The 21,196-nt window shown below is 49.1% G+C and overlaps 1 protein-coding gene across 3 annotated transcripts; it reads left to right on the top strand.

The window, feature by feature from the left end:
- Positions 1-105: 105 nt before the first annotated feature.
- Positions 106-20,681, top strand: FAM234A (family with sequence similarity 234 member A). 3 transcript variants are annotated; one of them, XM_074885653.1, is made up of 12 exons: positions 106-147; positions 6,291-6,599; positions 7,669-7,785; positions 7,991-8,179; positions 11,800-11,930; positions 14,315-14,444; positions 14,892-15,030; positions 15,319-15,459; positions 15,862-15,940; positions 16,369-16,521; positions 17,389-17,491; positions 17,648-20,681. In XM_074885653.1, the coding sequence occupies exons 2-12, from the start codon at positions 6,335-6,337 to the stop codon at positions 17,857-17,859; spliced, it is 1,659 nt and encodes a 552-aa protein (XP_074741754.1). In that variant the 5' UTR covers positions 106-147; positions 6,291-6,334; the 3' UTR covers positions 17,860-20,681. The 3 variants fall into 3 exon arrangements, with proteins under 3 accessions (XP_074741754.1, XP_074741753.1, XP_074741752.1); XM_074885652.1 differs by lacking the exon at positions 106-147 and adding an exon at positions 169-3,234; XM_074885651.1 differs by lacking the exon at positions 106-147 and adding an exon at positions 4,274-6,214.
- Positions 20,682-21,196: the final 515 nt, after the last annotated feature.

The raw sequence follows: 21,196 nt of genomic DNA, 5'->3' as shown, positions 1-21,196 counted from the left end.
CCCCGCCCGGGACGCACCGCCCGCGCCCGCCGTACTGCGCAGGCGCGGCCCCGGGCGGGGAGGAAGCTGTCGCCTGCGTCGTGACGTCACTTCCGCCGGGAAGCGGGGGGGTGGAGGCGGAAGTGACGGCGGTGGCGGCGCGCGCGGGTGAGTGCGGAGCGGAGCGGGAAGGGGCTCGGTCCTGCCGGGGCCGCCCGGGCCTCGCGGTCTCCTGCGGCGGCGGGGGGAGGCTGGGCAGGGCGGGGGGCGCAGCGAGCCGCGGCGGCAAGGCGACCTTCTGGCCACCCCCGCGGGTGCGGCCTCCCGGTGCGCCCCGAGAGCCCGGGCTTGGCTCCGGGCCGCTCCTCCGGCGGGCTCCGGCCCTGCGCGGGTACCTTTCTGGGGAAGGGAATTGGCTGCCGAAGGGTCCGCGCTGCCGCCGGCTCCGGCAGGGCGGGCACGGGGTGGAGCAAGCGGAGCTGCCGCGCACCAGCCTCTCCGCCGGCGGGACCCGCGTGGGGCCAGAGCGGGAGAAAGCAGCGAAGGGTCCGGTGAAGGTGGGGCCGGCGGCAGGGCTGGTCCCCCGCTGCTTCTGCGCTGGCGGCAGCCTGAGCCGGGCTGGGGAGCAGCGCTGCTCGTACGTGGAACACCGCGGCGGTTCAACGCTGCCTGCTGCACTTCAGCCAGCCCCGATGTCTGTCCCTGTCATCGGAGGGCTCAAGAAGTTGCCCAAAACCATATCAAGAAGCCTGGGAAAGAATTTAATCCCTTTTGCAAAAGCCTGGGACTCTCCGGGGTAGCTTGTTGCTCTAATCCTCTGTTTGATCTGAGCTCGTTTATCCCGTATGGTTGGCAGGCTGCGTAGGAGTCCTGGGGAGACGCTTACGCAGCACTTGTGAGTGCGGGTCTGTATCTCAATCAAATAGAAATTCAAGAAATGCCTCACCTCTACAGAGCTTGTCACACAGCCTTCAGCACTCTTCCTGGAAAGGGTTCAAATTCATGTTTCTCTTCTCCTCAGCATGCCACAAGCCCAGTCTGCAGGCATAAATTAGAGCGTTTCTTGCAGAAAGAAAAATACTTAAACGTGTTAAATTGTGATCACATTTCCACCCTTTTTTCCTTATTTTGGAAAGCAAAAACCTCTTACCTAACTGCTGGGAGTCAGAGGGTCAGCCTGCCCTGGCAGGGAAGGACGGCTCGGTGTGACTGGAGCCAGCCCTCCCCAGTGCCGGGGCAGAATTGGGCCCCGTTTGAGGGGCTGCCTGTGGAGGCTGGAAGCCGAGAGGCTCTGCAAGGCTGGGTGTTGGCTGTGCGGGTGGAATGGCCTGTGAATGAGCTTTCCTCTGTGTACATGTGTAAGAGAGGAAAAGAAAAATTCCATTTCTGGAGGGAGAAAAGAGGTTTCTCTTGGAGATAGCTGACAAGGACAACAGCAGCTGGAGGAAGGCCGTTGTTTCAATGCTGCTGTAACCCTTGCTAGGCTGAGCAGGAAGGACCCAGCGGGCAGCACGGAATTTGTGACCTGAGTGGTAAATGGAGATCTGTGGAACAAGTGCTTGGCTTAAAAAATGTACTTTCTTGTCATTTTAATAAACCTTTGTGAAATGACCACAGCCTCTTCTAAAGGGTTTTCATGTGCTGAGATCTCCCCAAAGTCCCTATTGTGTTAAATGTCTGGCGGTGCAGAGATGTCACGGTGCTTCTGCCCTGTGGATGAGGTGGGGATTCTCTGACAGGAGAAATTGAAACAACTTGCTAACTACTACTCTTGGGGTTGATGCAAGGGATCTGCAACAGTCACCGAGGGTGAGTGGCTTGGATCCAGCGAAGCTTCTAAGTTCTGGGATGGTAAATGGCACGTGTTTCTGCTGCTCAGTTGTTATTACTGGCCTAACCTATAATCAGTTCCACACAGCTTTGCAGCTTTAATGCTGTTCTTCATCTTAGCGTTTTGCTCTTCCCAAAGCTCTCTTGAGAAAAGTACTGGATCGTGTTTTGCTCTTTGCTAAACAGCTTGAGTTTCTCTACTTGAACCCCTGACTGTAGAGAAAACTGCCCTGGGAAAAAGGACTTCTCTCCTACAAATGACAGATGTATCACATTCTAAGGTGGTGTTTGATTGTGCTCTAGAGGAGCTTCTAATTCACTTGCTGTGAATGCTCTGTGGCACATGCTGTGTCTGCACCAGAGGGTTAAGTGTCATTTAAGAAGAACCTGATATTTTGGAGAGACCTGTGTTAAGAGAGGCAAAATAGCAAGGGGGAGGGGAGGGGAAAGGACAGCTGTAGCAGCAGAATGTGAGTGTTTCTCTGAGCTGGGTTACAAACCATGTCCTTACAAAGGCTGCAGGGACACAAGCAGGAGCAGAGCCTTCCCACCAGCCCATGGCTGTGACTTTATATCGAGAAAGAGTTATGAGCTGCAGATGACCCAGCAAAATTATAAGCTTGTGTACAGGGTGCAGTCTGAGTGTATTTGGAAAGGAAAATCTCATTTGGGAGAAATCTTATGTGTTATTTCTTCTTGGCTGGACCCTGATGTAAGTGGGACTGCAGAAAAGGGAAAAGGTGACCCAATAATGTCTTAACGTTGCAGCAGGTGACTGGCCAGCGAGTTTGCTGCAGTGCTGTGCTGTACATGGGATCAAAACTGAACAGTCTGCTCCTGGAAGGCAGTCATGAAGGAAACATTGCATCATATTCAGAGCAAAACTTGGAAACTGTTTTGTCATTATGAATTGCAGCTTGGGGCTTCAACAATTTCTGGCTGACAGGAAGGAAACCTGTAAGGTGCTTAAAACAAACAAAAAAAAGAACCAAAACAGCCAAATGCTGTGTTTGGGTTCCTCAAATGGCCAATCAGAATGGGATTTTATCTTTCTGTGAAAGATATAAATGTGTTGGACATCAAATCTAAGTTACGATATATTGCTAGAATTTTTCCAGGAAGAGCTGATGTCTGGTGAGATTACAAATGCTGTGGTTTCCACCCATTTTATGGGTGGAAAATGAGTTAAACCTTCCATCACACTGATACTTAAATGGATACTGTTACCAGTTTTCATACATCTGACTGTATGCTGTTCTCTGTGCTTGTCAGGCAGTTCTAGCTGACTGGTAGTGATTGTCTCTTGGATTTAGCTGTGACTTGGCGCTAACTGCTTGCTGCACAGTTTTCACTGTTCGATTCAGATCAGATCTGTAAATCTGCACTGTAGCTTCAGGAGAAGAGGAAAGTCAGTCCCCCATGAAGGTGAGTAAAGCCGTGTTTGTCCCGAGTGCAGTGTTGTTACTGTGGGACTAGAAAGGGTATTTGTTCCTCCTTGGCTTTGATCGGGGACTGCTCCTAGCTCACCCCGTTGCTGGGGGTAAGTAGCCTTTAAAGCTTGGGGAGCCATAGACGTGTGCACACCAGCAAGAGAAGTTACGTGAGATGCAGATCCTGGCTGTACTGCAGCTCCTTGGGCTGTGTGGGTTCAGTTTGGGTCTGTCACATGTGATTTCTAATTGTTTCCTTTTCTATGAAGTCTTTCTCCCATGTGTTCTCACGGTGAGGCCTCCCATCCCCAAGCAGAGAGACAGTGCTACCTACAAGATCTAGTGCATGCAGTGTGTGTTAATGATGCAGCAGCACGGGATCCTGTCGCTGCATATTTCCTTGCAAGGTGCCTGGATGCGTTAAACTTTCCAGTGAATTATTTTGTGTCCTCTACCAGCAGGAGACAAAATGCTGGCTGCTAGAGGACGGTAAAATCATCTGAAATGCACACTATCATTTTCTGCTTGTCTTCAATTAAACTGATTACCAGACTTCTTTGTTGTTCGGAGCTCAGACCGTTGCACATGCTGCCAGCATGTACTTTAGCAACTGTGGGCGATGGGATTTCCCGCATTGTTTGAGTCTTTGCCATTGACCTTTGTGGTCGTTGTTCTGGCACTGCCTCTGCTCTGGCAGGGGTGCAAAGGGCATTATTCAAACCCTGAAAGAAAAGGGAAAGAATTGCTTTAAAGGCATTGAGGGCTCTTTGTAATCAGTGGCTCCTAGGGTCATTGCTGCAAAAGAGGGGGAATTGCTGGGGCTGTCAGGATAATTACCACTTTTTTTATTGTTCTCATCCCAGTCTAAATGACAGTGGTGTGATTTATAGTGAGTCATAAAAATACGCCTTCCATACAGCATTAAGATGGTGTCCCTTTTGGACTAAGTGGGGAGAAGCTTGGTTTTGGTGGTTCTTGGGAAGTCTCAGAGGTGCTGGAAGCACTCGGCTGTGCCCAGCAGGTTTCCTGGCTCCGTACTGGGGGCTGCAGAGGGCTCCACTGGAGAGGCCGGTGGGGTTGTGCTGGAGCCCTGCTGCAGCCCATGCCTGTTCGAGAAGATCCACCTCTCCCTGCTGCTGGAGACAGGCCTACCAGAGAGACAGGAGCCATCTGCCTCATCGCAAGGGAGGTCGAGTAACCCATTCCTGCTGCCATCCCCCATTGCTGCAACAGTGGTTGCTCCGCTCCGGTAAATCATTTGCTCAGCCTGTGCCTGGAGCCTTGTACCTTGAACCTGCTGAAGGTCTGGTGCTCAGCCGACTCCAGTAACAGAGCAGTGCTCGGCTCACCAGCGCGAAGGCCAGATCAGGGGGAAGGCTGAATGTATGACTCTTTCTTTTCTTCCCCTTTCCATCTGAGCCTTCCTACCCTTGTCAGGAAACAGCCAGCCTCGTGCAGGTGTCTCTGATGTTGCTGGTAGACTGATGTGAAGGGCAGATGAGGTCTTTGGAGTAAGATCTTTGGAATAAGATACAACTTCTACATTATTCATTGCATTTACATGGTATTGTGCAGCTTGAATTAAATTGTCTGGAGCGAGATCTTGTACTTGATGTGCTGTCGTAGAGTAAGTGCCAGAGTGCTTGGGTTCGAGTAAGTGCTTCGTAACTCCAGCCTTATAAGTCCAGCAGGCACTGAGGTTAGCTCGGGGACTGACAGCAGCGTGCCAGGCTGTCCCGCTCGCCCCACGTGCTCAGCCCCTGCCTTGCCGTAGGTCTGTCCTGCCTGTGATTTGTACCCAGAAGAGAAGAGGCCTCTGCAGCTCTTCCCTGCAGTGGGACAGAGACAACCCGGGGAGGTGAGACCCCCAGTCAAGCCACAACTGCCTGAAGGAGCCTGGCCTCCCGGGGGTGACTCTCATCTTGTGTTCCTTTGAATCTGTAAATGAGCTTGGGGATGAAACATGAGACATAACGAGCCCCGTTGTTGTTGGAGTTGAAAGCCCAAGCTCTCTGCGTTGCATGCTGGTGCTGAGTTTAAGCTATTTTCTGCTGGGGAAGTAAATTGCTCCAGTGGACAATCCAGGCACGTGACTACTGGGGCACAGTCATGGAAAATTGGCTCAGTTGTCATGTTTATTTGCTCTGATATAACTTTTTATGACACTGTCATGCAGCTTTTTCCAAGGCTACTGGAATGTGTTATTCTTCATTTCTTCCCTTCCACTACTTTTTTAAGGAAGCACTATCAGCGAAACTGTATATCACACTGATTTTTATTGTTGTTGTGGGTAATGAGTTACAGGCTTCTGTAACGGACTAGGACTTTTATTTTCCCCTTTTTATAACAAATTAACACAGAACCCCCCTGTTATTGTAGCTGTAGCTCAAGGTTATGATTTATAGCAGGAGAAAATAAAGTAGCAGTTGTTAGCTCTTCTTCCATTCTGATGAAATCAAATTTGCCTGATTTTAGTCTCAACTCGTGTCTTCTTTTTCCTCCGGGGAGCTTTGTTTTGTTCCTATGCAGAATACACTGGTGTTTGTTTCTCTCTCTCGCTCTCTCTCTCTCCCTCCTGGGGAAGCTCAAGTGCTCATTACTGTAGGGAACAGCCTTAGGTTGGGATATAAAGGTCATGAGTATTTCCTTTCACCTCTCCAGCCAGGAGTCAGACTGACGTACACGGGAGGTGGCAAGAAGTCTTTGCAGCAAAAGGAGCTTTTGTCATGTTTTTCATGAGTGAGACCTACAGACTGGTCAGTCCATTCTGCACAGAGGCTGTAGCCTTCTTTGCCTGGGTCTAGGAGAGCTGATTTCCTCCTTCTCTGAAGAAATAGTGCTGTTTCTGCATCCCATGGTCTCTCCCTGTTGCTCCATGTGGGAGACCTCCGGTACCAACGCTGCTTTGTGTCCAGCTCTGTGACAATACACTGATTTGCTCACCTCCCATTAAATGTTTTCAGCGTAAATATCAGGTAGTAACAGAATATTTTGATGGTTTTTTTGGATAGATTCCAAAATCTGTTTTAACCGCTCTTTCTGTTGTTCCAGGTGAAGGGGGAGAAGGGCGTCTGAGTACGGATGAATGAGCTGCGATGGATAACAAAGACTCGGAAGCTGAGATCCACCCTCTGAAGACTGAGGACGTGAAAGCTCAGGAGAACCATGAAAACTCTGTGGAGAGAAGAATTGTCAGCAAGCAGTCATCGCGACTGTCTCGGCTGTCCCGGTGGCGCACTGCTGCCTTCTTCATCTCGTTATTTCTGTGTTTGATAATTGTGTTTGCTTTCTCGTTTATCATTCCTTGCCCAGAAAGGCCAGTTTCAGAAAGAACATGGTTCCGAAACTACGACAATGCAGGTGAGCTTACGTAGCAGAATAAATATTTACCAACAGTCCTTTTCCTTTATGTGCCATGAATTTGAATTGTGAACCTCTACCTAAGCATGATCTGAAGCCAGGCCTGCAGGGATGCTGCCCTTGGGAGTAAGAGCTGTGAATACCTGACCTGGATAAGCAGTGGCCCGTCATAATTGGAGTGGCCTTCCAGGAGGTGTTTACAGGATCTAATGGAGAAATTAGATGCTGCTCTGAAGCTCTTAACAAGGTAGCAGGCTGGCCTCATTTGGAAAACAAATAAATGGGGAAGGGTATCTGGGAATAAATCTTTGTTGAAGTTTGATCTGTGAAATGTTCCCTTGAAGTTTAAGCTGAGGTTTGGGGACAATTAGGCATTCTCTCTTTGTCAGTATGACTTTCTAACTTCTCCATGGATAACAGGAAAGGGAGAAGAGGAATTGCATCTTGTTTCTTTTTATAAACTGCACAAATTTATAGTTGCTTTAGTCGGCTCTTTAGCCTGGGTACTGCTCCCTGGTGGCTCAGCATTCGCTTCTGTGAAAGCTCTTCTTTAATCTTACATGCAGTGTGTGTGTGCTGGTTGTGCTCTAAACGCAGAGATAGTGCTCACCAGCAAGGACTGAGCTTTGTGTGTTAATGCAGAAATCCCAAGTTCTGCTACTCTGAGCTGAAGAAGGCTGCTTTTAGCTGAGAGTGAGAAAGGTGGAATATCTGGGGCTGGGTTCTGTGGGTTTTGTTTGGGTTTTTTTATGTTTCAGGAATAGCAACCCCACACCAAGACCAGAGTTGTTCTTTGTTAAACATAGTTCAAATTCTGGCTGCTTGGCCTTAAAAAAAGACAAATCCTCTGGGGGATAGCAAATTTAAAAAAATCCTTTGGCACTAACTTCCAGTCCTTATTACTCATGTAGATGGCTTTTTTTAATACAAAAGACAATTTGTCCTGATGTTACGCTGTCAGAGATGGAAGCAGTGAGTAGGTCTCTAGGAATTTGTGTTTTGCTCCAGCTAGCTCTGCTGGTGGTTGAGGCAGTCCTCGCTAGCGCCTGGCTTGTGATCTCTTTTACAGTGGCCTACCAGTTTCTCGCTATAGAAGATGTGAATGAAGACAAAGTGCAAGATGTCATCTTTGCTTTCAAAGCTAGCAACAGCAGCAGCAGCTTCAACAGATCCTGTCTGGATGAAGGTAGCTGATTCAGAAACAGGAAGCCTTGTAGTAAGGGCTGTTCTTTCTCTTTTAGTTCTAAATAGTGAGGCTGCTGTGGGTCTGGGAGAGAAAACCAAGTTAGTTGGGTGGGGAGAGAGGAACTGGGTGAGTCCCAGCTCTTGGGTGGTGCGGAGCAGCAAAGGTAAGTGCAGGTAGTGCTCCCTCTGACATCTCTTCTCTTCAGGTCTGCCTTCTCCGTGTGCCTTTGTTGCTGCTGTGTCTGGCACGAACGGCAGAGCGCTCTGGGAGAGGCCTGCTGCCGAGGAGATTGAGTGGATGGAGTGTGACATCAAGCAGCTCGGGGAGGCTGCGGTCCCAGGTTGCCTGGTCGTGGGGAAGCCGGTGTCTCTTACGACAGTTGCCCTGCGGACAGGTGAGTGGGGAGCAGAGTACTGCTGCCCTACAGCGGACCGTGCTACTTGCTTTCCTCACCTGGTGACCTTCAGACCTCAGAGGCTGGGGACGTCAGCGTGACATGACTTGCTGGTACATGAACAATGGGCACAGGGTATTTATTATCTTGAAAACCTTGCCAGAGCCATTCACTGGGCTGTTGAGAAGCGCCTGTTCTCTCAGCCTCTCTGTTCCAAAGGCTGGACTCTGTTGTGGTGGTTTGTGCCAGCCACTGTATTATAAGACGAATGTTTCAACAGCTTTTGAAACAGGAGAAGCAGTCTCTAGCTGTGAATATTACTTTATACTCTCAGGGGTTGGACACGAACCTGCACCTGCAATGTTTCTCAGTTATCTGTGTGTGAGTGCTAGGAGTGCCTGCAGTGGCAAGAGGATTGGGAGTTTTAGGGATTTATGATTTTAAAGTTGTCAAGGAGAGCATTTAGGATAAGTAATCGCCAGTCTGTTTCAGTAGCCCAAGATGTTGCCTGGTTCCTCTAGAAAGCCTTCATTTCTGAACCTATAGATTGAGAAATTCATCATCATCTTGCTGAACAGGAGCAGAGTCTGTTGCACCTTGAACCTTCCTCAATGATGAAGCCTGAAATACATTTCCATTTTGAGGGTCACTGTTTCAAAGGTTCTAAACAATGCTTGTTCTCCCTTGGAAACATGCCTGGGATCCTATCCTCTATCTGGTATTGAACCCCTCACACCCTATTTTCCAAAAACTGGGAGAGAGAAATATCAAGAGGTAAAGCTCTAAAGAATCTGAGAAAAATCTGGTGTAGCTTTTAATTTCCAGTGTAGATGGAAGTGTAGACACACACAGAGCTGGAAAGCTTCTGTACCAACTGAGGTATCTTAGCACCATGTCCCTCATCAGTAGGCTTTAGCACAGGTTATTTATAGACTATTAATGAAGTAGTTGCATTCAGGTCAAAGTGTAGAAAGGTGGCTGCTGAGCCAAAGGCATGTAACTAAAGACAGCCATAAAGAAATAGCACAAGCATGGAGAGAAGGAACCAGGCTAAGCCACAGGTCACAGCAACAGTACAGTAAAGAAAACATTCCATAGATAAATTCAAATGAAGATTTTATTATCTAAAATGAAGACATGAAAAATGGCTTCAGATCAAAAAGTGAATAACCCAGAAGTTGACATATTTTATACCTTTTTGCTATTAAGTATGTTAAAAGGGGTTTCTTGGCACAGTTAACTTTTACTGGGGGTTAGGAGGGCAGATCAGAATAAAATGTATTCAAATAGGCTAAATGTATTTAAAGTGACAAAGTCTGACTTACATCGCATTGTGCTAAAAACAGTAGCCAGAACAATCTTTAGCTGTTAATGATTCATCATCACGGAGGATTGGTGAGATTCCAGGGCTCTCAGGCCGTCTAGCCTCTCTGCCTGTAGGAAGATTGAAGGGGAGAGGTAGGAGATTATCATCTGAAAGTGTCAGATGTGGTTTTGATCCTGCTGATAAAGTTAGTGCTTTTCTATCAATTCAGGTTTTGTTAAGCCTTGCTTTCTTCATTGCCAGAAGTGACCTGAGCAAACAAGAAGGAAAGTGTAGGATTGCATGCTTCTGTTTGTGTAGGATAGCTAACATTCCTGCATGTTTATCCTACAAGCAAACTGGGACACAAGAGTTTAAGATTAGCTGTTCCAGGTCAAAGCAGAAGTCTGTGTAGCTGCGTATTACGTCTCTGCCAGGGCCAGAAGCAGAGTCCTGAGGAAAAGGACAGGAGTAGTGTTTTGTTACACCTCCTCTCCTCACCTTATCCTCCAGCAGCCTACACTGTGAGCCCTGTGAGTAGTTCTGGTGTCTTAAGGGATATGGCAGAAAGGGGACCACGATGATCAGATGTATGAAATTGCGAGAAATCGCTAAATAAACCAGAACTCCAACCTGGAGAATGTCTGACAGGAAGAAAAGTCTGTGTCCTCTGCAACTGCTTGAAGTGAGAGCTGAACTCAGTCATCTATGTCCCAATTTTATTATTCTTTCTGGGCCAAAAAACCCCCAACCCTTTCACCCAGGTTAGATTTGCTGTCTAAGCACTTGTCTAATTTCCATCTTGGCTTCTGTGGCTGCACTTCTGCTGTGACCTCGGGCTCTGAGGAAGCACCGTAGCATTCTAGATGTCAGGCAGGATAGTCCCATCTCCCGTTGATGGGGCAGGATGGGACTGGTTTCACAGTTCATGCTCTTTGGGGGGTTGTACTAGAGCATGAAGGCTTCTCAAGTCCTTTGTGTTGAATCCATCTTGCTGTTACCTGTTTCTATTAAGTCAGACTCCTCTTTCTTAAAAGAGTAAGATGCTTTTTCCAAAATTATATCCACTGTCTAACCAGCAAAGAATAGAGGCTTGTGCACTGAAATGCGAATTTCATCAGCCTGGTCTTACTGTTGTAGCTGTGGACTGTGCTGAAGCCAAGATACAGTTATTTAAAACTTAAGTTCTCTCCTTCCTTTGCCTACTTGTTTTTTTCTGGGGTAACATTCTTTGCCTTCCCATGATTTCCTATGGGCACTCTTCTACTTCACATCTGTTGTCATAGTAACAAATCCAAGTATTTTTTTCAGTGTTTCAGTAAAAGCTTTGGAAGAATTATACTGGAAATACAGCCTGCCTTAAATTATTGCAGACAGGGGGTCAGGTAGTAATTCCTTGGCCTTCGCTACAACTGCTGTCCTGACAAAGAACAGATGATTGATTGCTTTGCATTCCTGAAATGAAGATTGTTGTGTGTGATACTGTTTAAAGGAGAGGATAAGTATTTCCCCTCTGAGCACCTAGTTAGTCACTTAAGTCTTCCTTAAAAAGAAAAACCCCCAGCAGTCTCGCCCCCTCACCACATTTCACAGCGAATTCCACTGGGCAGTGACTGGGAAGCTGCCAGCAGCCCTGGGCAATGTATGGAGTAAAGTCACCCAACTGGCCTGGAGCCATTGAAGAGAAACTACACACACACACACAAACACCTTTTTTTTTTTTTTTTTTTTTTTTTAAAAAACAAAGCTCTGCTGCCTCTATTTACAAACAAGTTCGAACGTGCTGTGTGAGTTCTTTGAACAAGGGAGAGGTGGGATGTGAACTGAGTTGTGGCTGGTCACGTCCGTGTGGAACATCTGCAGGAAGCAAGTTGCAGCAAAAAAGGTTTTGTTGGGAATAGCTGCAGTGCTGTGATCAGAATTTAGCTGCTTTATGGTCTCAAAATGTCTGTGCATATTTAAGTAAACAGCAGCAAGATTTTAGATCACAAAAAAGAATTTTCCATGCCAATAACGTGCTGGGAAGCTTGTTAACCTAGGGCCTGGGAAAACCAAGCTGTCCTTGGTGCCCTGCGGATTGCTTTGCACCTAGGATGTTTGGGTGCTTGTGCAGGCAGTTAGAATTACTTTCCAATATAAGTTGAAATTGTGAAATGCAGAAATGCAGAGAAGTACCCCACAATGAGCATAAATGTAACTGGTCTGTGGTGCTGATGGGCTGTAAATGGCTAGCTGCTGCAAAGTACACAGGGGTGTTAAAAGCCTTTCAACCTAAAGTGCCTTTTAGTGAGTGTTTCCCAATAACTGTGTCTTCTAGGGGAAGTTCTGTGGAGGCAGTCCAGTGACTTTGGAGCTAATTATACTGTGCTGACTCCTGTGTCAGTGATTCCAGATGTGGATAGTGACGGAGTCCAGGACCTGATAATCTTTATTGCTACAGGAGATAAGGTATGTCACTCTGAAGCTATGATAAACCCAGTGGCCGGACCACAGGGCATGGCAGGAATCCTATTTATTTCGATCTTGTAGTCTAAGAGGAGGTGTCCAGAGGCCTCTGATATCTGTGGGTTTGGGGTAGGTTCTTTCTCACCCTGCAGAGATGTACTCCCAGATCAATGCAAGCGTTTGATGGTTTAAAAAACAGAAGAAAAAAGCTGGCCAGGAATCCATCCCTCTTTTCAGTCTGCACTCCTCGCTGCCTGCCTGTTCCTGGGCTGTGTGTGGAGTGAGCCTAGGCGAGATGAGCTTGCAGTTTTCTGGGACTCTACTCGGAGAAGTGGACGTGAACAAACCCTGACAGGTTTGGCTCTTAGATCAAAGCAGGGCTGACAGCCAACACTTTTGTACCACCACTGCCCTTCTCTGATAGCTTTCATAGCGCTGCCTGTGGTCTGCTTTGCACGGCTCTCTTCCTAGTGTCACTGCACTGGTTAATTCTGACTTGGGTTCATTTAGTTGTGTTATCTCCGTTCCAATATTGCTTTTCCCATTTCTTAGAGGGGAAAAGTCATAAAGCTAAAAGTGTTTTTATACTCAAACATCTTTATCCGTGACTGAGTGGTACAGCATCATCTGCATGCACAATCTGTCCTGCTTAAAGCATACAAAAGTTACGGTTCCCTGCAAGTCTGATGGGTGGAGTGGGAGCCCTGTGTCCTCATCATACCAGAGTTCTCCATAAGCAAATAGGGTTTTGCTGTCCGAGGCATTGTTGTTGCCAGAGTCATCAGAAATTCTATCCTCTCCAACTCCTACGTTTCTCTTCTGTTTTCTTTCCTCACTGCTTTTGCTATCCCAGATATCTCAAGACTTTTTTTTTTTAAATGTTATGCAGCCAAGAAATGTTTGAATGTAGTCTCTGTTCTGCAAGACTGCCTTTGATTTGTTTTCCATTTAACTTTTCTAGCTATCTAGGTATGAAATCCCTCCTTTCCTCTGGACTTGGCAAGCACTCTGTCAACTTAAGTAAAAGTACGTTCTTTTATAAGAAATCACATAAAATTTAGAGAGCTTGAGTTGAGCTCTGCAGCTTGGAAAAAGACAGTCTCGTCAGAAGGGAGATTCAGAACTTAAGCAAATTAGCTTTGTTGCTAACAAGGGCTGAAGTTGAATGTTATGTTACGCTGCTGTTTCCTGAAATGGCAGAGCTTTGAGCAGCCTGTGGGGAAGAGTCTGTGTGCAGGGGGTTTAGATGGCAGCTTTTTCTGAGAGTCTTATTGACCTTTAGCTGCTGCAAGCTTCAGCACAAATACATCTGGGAAAATAAGACCTTTTTCAGGACACATTGCTTGTAGCAGTGCGCAGAGATATTAAGCAATGCAGTGAATAGGGTGGTGTGTATTCTCACTCGCTGTGTGAGTACCTTTGGCTGTTACTGTCTCCAGGCAGCTGCTGAACCAGTGCTTGCCAGTAAAGGTGAAGCTGATCTACAAGAGCTGGTATGTGTCTCCTCCCAGTGCGGAAGGCTGGGAACAGCTGGTGGATATGGTGCTCTCCCTCTCCAGCTGTGTTCTTCCTTCTCCCCAGCAAACTCTATCCCTTATTCACCTGCCAGACTCTCTAGTTTCACTCTGAGAGCAGCAGATTTCCTTCTCTTTCCCAGTCCTCTCAAAGAAGAGGGGAGGGTTCCTGCCTGACTCAGCATCTCTGATGGATGCTGTTTCTCTTGGTCTGATGTTTGTCTTTTCCCTAGCGTGCACTGCTCTCCCCAGATCATGACTGTTGGCCAGACTTTTGAATCTGATCCTTATTTTAGCCTTTATTCTCCTGAGTGAAATGTTTCTAGTGGATTCTGTTACACTGCACAAAGAATATAAAGAAACCTATCAGCTCTTTTATCTCCTTGGACTCATGTCAGCCTTAGGAGGAGTAGATTAGGGCACTTAAAATATTTAGCAGAGCTACCGTGTGAAGCCAAGTTTCCCCTGTGTCCATATGCTGCTTCGTTTCTGCCTTTAGGTACTCTCCATCATTTTCTCTGCTCAGTAGGCTTGAATTGATCTTCGCTGTCCTTAGCAGAGCTGGAGTTTGCTGTTCAGCAGTCCCAGCCTGCAGGGGAGATGGTTGGCAGAGGTAGTAAAATCTTGGGGCAAGTGGCTGTGCTGGATGTGGTTTTCAAGCTTGCAAAAGTATTCACAGCGGAGGGACCACCTAACTCCTGCGTGCACCTCCAAAACCAGGGAGAGACTTTTCATCCGAGCCTGTGCTGTTCCCATTCAGCTGCTGTTCAGTAGCAGCTGCTCAGAAGCTTTGGAAGTCACTCCAGTTGGAGCAGTAACAATGTGATGCAGCTTTAACCTTTTTTTTTTTTTTTTAATCCCTTCCCTGTGTAGATTAAGAACTTCATCCATTCAGGAAAAGATGGCAGACAGATCGGCTCCGCTGGAAGCCTGAATGTGGATGGGAAAGCTCGCTATGTCATTCTGAACCTGGACTCCTCCTCTTACTTCCTTTTCTATACAGGTACAGTTCTGTTTGTGAATTCAGTCTGTAAGAGTGATTATAACTCTGGAATCAGGATTGCTAGACAGTTGTCTGAAAGATCGTTTTGCATTCTTAAAAGCTGTGTTGTGCTTTCACCTAGTAAAAGAGCTATTCAAGGGCAAGAGAAAGGGGGCGGCTTCTGCTTAAACTAAGGTTTGTTATGTACTGTAGTAATTTTATTTGAAAAATGTTGATAATGTAAGGTTTAAGTAGTCATTTATAGCAAACGATTACTGTGGAATATTTGGATTATGAACAGATAAAATGTTAAAAGCATTGAAAAGCAGGCTTGAATCTCAAAATACCACTACAACTCTATGATGCAAGCCCTAAAAATATAGTTGATCTGCCAGATCTGGAAAAATCATAGAGTTCAGAGCAAGGGCAGGATAACTTATCTCCTTCATTATTGCTTTCTTTGTGCAGAAAACTCTCTCTATGCATATTCCCTGAAAGATCTCTACAGTGCAGCAACTGGGATGGAAATTAAGCTTCCCAGCCTTGATCAAGATCCTCAGTGGGAGAAGAACATTGAGCGCACCACGCACCGCTTATCCCTTCTCAGGTGTGAGATTATGTCTTGGTTGCTGGTGGAGTGGAGTGTACCGGTGTTCCTGACAGGATGGCCTGTTGTGACTTCGTTCTTTCCTGGCTATGTGGCTTTTGGATTAGGAGCACAGCCAAAGCTCGGGGAGAGGGCTGGTGTTGATGGCCTGGTCAAGGTTTCACAGGAAAGGAGGGAAAGCAGGCTGGGGTTTCCTATTTGTATTTACTGTGCAGGGAAAAAAACAAAACCCCACAATAAAACCATCTACAGTCTAGAAACCATAATCATTTCTCTGTCCTTGTTCAGCTCTGGAGACATTCGTTACCTGGCAAAAATTCCTGGGCGATCACGAGAGAACATCTTGGTTGTAAACTCAGAGATGGCTACGCTGATCAATGCACAAAATCTTCAGACTTTGTGGACCCTCAACACATCTCGAGTTGTGAGGTAGTGTTACCGATGTGGCTTTGGTGTGGCATTTCCAGGTTCCCAGCAACAGCAGTGTCCTGGCAGATGCTTGCTTTCTTTTTTTAATTTTTTCATTTGAAACACAGGAGCTTGCTCCATGGTCGTAGCTGGATCATTTATTGTGTTATGTGTCCTCTGCTAGCAAACGTCAGGTGCTGCTTCAAAACAGAGGAGCTCAAAGCTTTGCTTCTTCATTCTGTGCCTGCTGTGATCTGACTGTCTTAGGACTGGGCTCAGAATTGGGAGTGGTACCAGGCTAACCTAATGTTGTAGCAGTCTCCCAGGGGAGTTGTGGGAGGATAGAGGCTGCTCTGAAAGAACAAGGTGTGCCCACGCCATCAGGATGCGTTATGAACTGTCCCATCTCTTTCTCTCCCTTAGTGAACCACTGCTTGGTTACTACAAACCTGATGTTCTTGGTATTGTCCTTGAGAGTGAAATTGGACCCAACATGAAGAAGGTTTGAAATCTCTTCCTTTTAACTTCCCTTTTCTCTGCGTGTCACAGCTCAAGCAGACATTGAGTCGAGGACAGCTGGTGGGATGTGTTCTCTCTGGCTGATTTTAGGAAGCTTTAAGCTGGGAAAGGATCTCTTTCAACAGGTTATTGAAGCCAGCTCAGGCACTTTAATTCTCTTCTCAGCAAGAGGCTTCAATGACAGAGCTTTGAACCCCTTGAAGTAGCTGCAAAACTTGTGACTTTATTCTAACGTGGCCCGCCCCAGGTCTCACAGCTCTGTGATGCTCAGCTTCAAGTATTTGCTCATCTTCCCATGTGTCAGATACTTGTTCCTGTAGACAGTGTGGGGTAGAGACAGCTGACTTGACTTCTCTCTGATGGCTTGTTGGAGCTCTTTGGTACGAGTTCTTTTTCTTTCTTCCCTGCTAGGTTATGATTGTTGAGAGTGGATCTGGAGCAGTCCAGTGGGACCTGAAACTGAGCTCGAGAGCAAAGAGCCCTGGGCCTGCCACGCTTTCTACTGCTGATCACCGGTCTGCCTTCCTCATCTGGGGTGAATACCAGGTGCCAGGAAACGAAACGGTGAGTAGTGTTGCTGAATGGTTGGTGTTCTCCAGACTTCGGGCCAGAATTGGGTGGAGCTACACCCTTTCCCAGTGTTCACATTTGCATCTGTCTGTGCCGCAGCAGCCTCCTGCACTGGGTGTGGGGTCTCAGACCAGTCCGACCTGCTAGAAGCAAGCAGAGCTCTATGTGTGGTCTGGTCTCCACTGGGTCCTCACAATGTCCCCACAACACCCCTGCTAGTGGCTGGTGGTGGCACCAGCAGCTTTTGTCCTCAGCCTGCCTACGTAGAGAAAAGGGACTTAGTGGCTCTATGGGCAAAGTGGCTGTCTTGCCCAGAGCCCTGCCTTGGTGTGGTACTGTAGATGAGGCGAGGGGCTGCTGGCTGGGTACCTCTGAATTTGCTGCTGTTTGACCAGGAGCCTCTCCCGGCAGTGCTGCACGCAGTGATCTCCCATGGCCACGTGAATATCCTCTCTGTGTGCCAAGGCAGGCTCTGGCAGCCTCGATGCACAGCTCAGCTGGGTAACAGAGCCCTCTGGGGCAGCGTTAGTGACAGGTTGTGTCTTGGAGGATGCCTGAGCACCAGCTGAGCTTCCCGTTCTTTCCTCGCTAACTCTACCAGCCCTAAGGCAAAAATCTGTCGCCCACCTGCAGCAGACAGGCCTGCTATTTGCAGGAAGCTCAGGGTGGGGAGGAGAGCACCAAGCAGTAAGCAAAATCCCAACACTAGTACTAGTGGCATCAGACAGGGTGAGTTGGGCACACACGGACAAGTATCTGACCGGATGTGTTCTGTCAAGCATGAGTAATAGCCGAGGCCGGTGCTGGCGTCGCTGGGATAACGTGTGGGTCCGTGTCCTCATAGTGTCCTGTTGGTTGCAGAGATCCAGAGCTCCTCTCCAGAAGCTGTATCTTTTCCATCCTTCCTACACTAATGTCCTGTTGGAGCTCCGCAATAGCACAGACCAAATAATTGCATTCAATGGTAAGTCCTCTCCTTCCAGCCCTCCAGCGAGGAGGTGCAGGAGGACACTGGCCTTCTGGTACCTCCTGGATGCCGTGGGCGTGTGGTGTTGGGTCTGGTGGCCAGTCTGAACGCAGAGACCTTAGGCTGGGCTCTTCCCTCTGCTCTGTGTTACAGCCACGCTGTTTGAGCGGAGCCGTCATGCCTGCTACGTGCTGCTGAGGGGGCCTCAACCCAGCGAGGAGCCAGGGCCGGTGTCCCTGATGAAGCGTAAGCTGAAGGAGGATGTGTCCGAGAGCAGGGTGATCTGGCTGAGCCAGGTGGCTGTGGACAGCGAGCAGTACATCCGCGATCGCCTCTACAGGATGCGCTTCCACAGCCGAGCGTGAGCTTGCCAAGGGAGGGGGAGAGGCTGCCCTGGGCCAGGCGTCGCCAAGCTGCCTCTCCTCTGCAGCCGTGCTCTTAGCAAACCCAGATCACGGATTCAAATGGGAAGCTGTCTTTCTCGATCCGCAAACCAAAGCGTGGCTGGCGGGGAGGCACCTCCGGTGTCTGGGGATGCCCAGGCTGTGGGGGCAGCTGCCAGTGCGTCTGTCCTCGGAGCTGATGGGACTTCAGTGCTCAGCCACCACTGAAGTGTCGTCAGCTCGGGGGAAGAGGGCTTTCCCCTTGATCCTTCTGTGTCCACAGAACTGTGCTGACTCAGCCTGTGTCTGGAGGAAAACACATGCTTGCTGGGGATGCCGGAGTCGATTATTTCTTGGGTGCTTGCGTGAGAAGTGGAGCTTTGATGTGTGGTGTTAGATTTCCTTTCTGAGTCAGCTCTCCTGGCTGTGGGAGAGGTTCTTGACTGCAGGTTGATTCGCAATCACCCTCTCCTGGATTTGGGCCCCTGCTTTGGTAGTTGTGGGGTGTGTGTAGTGCTAGACCCCAGCCGTGGCTGATGATGTGGCTAGGTGTCACCTGGGCCAGCAAAATGCAGGTTAAAGTGTCATTCTACTTAGAAAATGGCCTTTTCTCCTAAGAACAGCCCCACGTGCCCCACTCTGCAGTCACAAGCCTACCTGTGTCTGTCTCCTCTGCTGCTTCCTTTCCAGCCAGGCTGTGCAGCGTTGGTGGCACAGAAAGGGAGCTGGTCTCCCACATGATTCATGCATCAGTGTTGGTCCCTGTCCCCAATCTGTTTATAGGTGATACAAAAACTACCCTGAGCCTAGGCTGGCTGGTCCCTGCCGGTACAGTCACCACCTCTCCTGCTGGTTTTGAGGTGCCAGAGGATCTAGGACATTCTTTCAGAGTAGAATCGCACTTTAACCCTTCCTGGGAGCTGGGCTTGCTGCTCGGGGAAGCCCTGTGGCAGTGCCAGCTGCCCTGCAAATACTCATTCAGCCTTGCAGCTGCTGAGAAGCCTTCTCCAAGCACTGTCCCCTCTGCCAGGAGGTGGGCAGGCTGTAGGACAGGCATGAGCCACGCAGGGAAACAACACAAGCTCTCTTTGCAGCACAGCTCCAGCGAGAGCTCTGTGCTGCCTCCCTGCCCTTGGAATTGAAGCGATGTTGGGTGAGGATCTTCAGCTGCTGTTCTCTCTGCGCAGCCTGGTAGTGCGAGGGAACGGGGCAGGTTGCTGTGTGAAGACGATGTCTCCCCTGGAGACTTCTGTAGCGTGGTGTGTTTGTTCTGCCCTGCTTCTTGGTGGGCATCAGTGCAGACTGTAGAAATGAGGTGCAAAGCCTGGGAAATGGTTTGAATCTTCTGCTTAGTCCTGAAAGCTGCAGTCCCCACACCAGCCACTCTGAGACACGAGCCCTGTCCGTACGCTGCTGGGCATCCATCTGAGTGGTGAGAGGAAGGTGGACAGAAAACACCCTAAAAATAACCTCCATCAAGTTTTGCGGTGCTGGAGAGGGTTTGGCCAGTGCCTCCCTCCCTTGCCTAGTCTCAGATCAGGGGGTGTGTAAAAATAATATAGGATGAGAAACTTACACCAGATTGTGTAGGGTCGGGCATTGGTTCTTCTCTTGTGGCAATGCTGAGCTTTAACCTGCTGCGGGCAGCTGCTGGCTCAGGCAGCTGGTGTCAGCCAGACTCGTGCCCACAGCTTCAGCTCTTCCACTCTTGCAGCAAAATGAGCTGCAGCATCAGTGGTCTGCCTGGACGCTTACCTCCTGCTTCCAGCTGGCCCAGGAGTTGCCCTGGCAGCCTCTGCCCCGTGACCTGTAGCTTGGGCAGTCAAGGGAGCCGTGTAGGGTGAGTGCTGCTGGCCTCTGCAGAGCTGTGCTGCTGGTGGAGCCCAGTCCTGGGGCATCCAGGCTGTGCAGGAAGCTGGGAATTCTCCCAGGAGAGCGCTCCACCACCCCCAAAGCACCCTGGACTCACAATGGTGGCGTTTCCCCTCTGTTCCTCTTTCCAAGCTGTTTCCTGAGGCAGTGTGGGGGTGCAGGGAGGCTCCCCTGCTGTGTCCCCTAGCTTAAGTCACCTCAGTGCGATAAAGACCTGCAGCCTAGCAGCCCCGCGAGCCCCCGTGCCGGCGTTGCAGGGACCACGGGCTGTGCCAGCGCTGCGGGACCCGGGCTGCCAGGGCTGGTTCAGCCGGCAGGGGCAGGGCTGGGAGCGTGGCTGCGGGAGCTGGGCAAGCGGGAGCCCCGGGCTTGCCTGCTAGTCTGACCGAGTGTTGGATGCGGATTGTATCCCACTGAAATTTCCCTGGCAGGGAGCAAGGAGCCCAGGCTGTATTCTCACCGCTGTCACACTGTCTCAGCACTCTCCCTCCTCTGATCCCTACCCAGACCTGACCTTTCCCATAGGCACACTGAATGTTCCTTCAGGAGAGCTGGATTTTTGGCTTTGGGGGGCTTTTCTGGCTTTAAGTTGTCCATTAACGTTTCCAGATACTTTGGAAACACAGATTTCCCTGTGGCAGCTCAATTAAATGCATCAGTGCCAAACCAGCACCTTCTTAACAAAACAAGTAATTTTTCCAGCTTATTTCTCTGTGTAATTGGTTTTTTTGCAGTATTTAATGAATGACTTTGTGCCTTGATTCAATAACTCAGATGGGTGATGATGGCATATATCACTGTGTTATGTATTAGTGTGTTTTTTAACACTAAGACTGTTTGGTTTGGTTCTTTAACTTATTGCAAATTGTGCCCTCTAGGACTTGGTCTAACCGGAATGGTTTCAATAAATCCTCTTTTGCATTGTTTGTAAATGGTGCCCTGCTTTTGTTGTTGCAGCTGAGGTTATGCAAGACTTTTTTGTCAGCCTTTGTGTGACTTCCTGAAGGCAGAAACCCCTGGTTTTGGGAGGGATCAGGTGTCCTGGTGATGCTCTGACAGCCGGTGGCTCTGCCCAAGGCGCTGCCTGCTGCCCTGTCCTGCTGCAGGCAGGTGCTGGACCGGGAGAAGGGAGCGTGCGGAGGGAGCCTGAGTTAGATAACCAAGCCGGGCCAGCCCATCCCTGCCCCTGGCCTGGGGCTCTGTGACCTGGTTTTACACCCCGGATTCCTGCTGCAGTCCATCAGCATGAAAATCCCATGCCGGGGCTTGGATTTGGATCAAGCGGGAGGGAGCCGCGCGGCAGGTGCTGCCTCCTGGAGCGTGGAACCATCTGTCACTGCCCGGTGGCTGCCGGCGCCGAGGTCCCAGGCTCCATCCTGTGACTGAGGCTCCTGCAGCTTCCCCTGCCCCAGGGCCCCTCTGTCTGCCCCAGCACTGAGCTGAGAAA

The sequence above is a fragment of the Strix uralensis genome, chromosome 16, assembly GCF_047716275.1.
Source record: "Strix uralensis isolate ZFMK-TIS-50842 chromosome 16, bStrUra1, whole genome shotgun sequence".
NCBI lineage: Eukaryota > Metazoa > Chordata > Aves > Strigiformes > Strigidae > Strix > Strix uralensis.
This window is presented reverse-complemented; position numbering and strand designations above follow the sequence as displayed.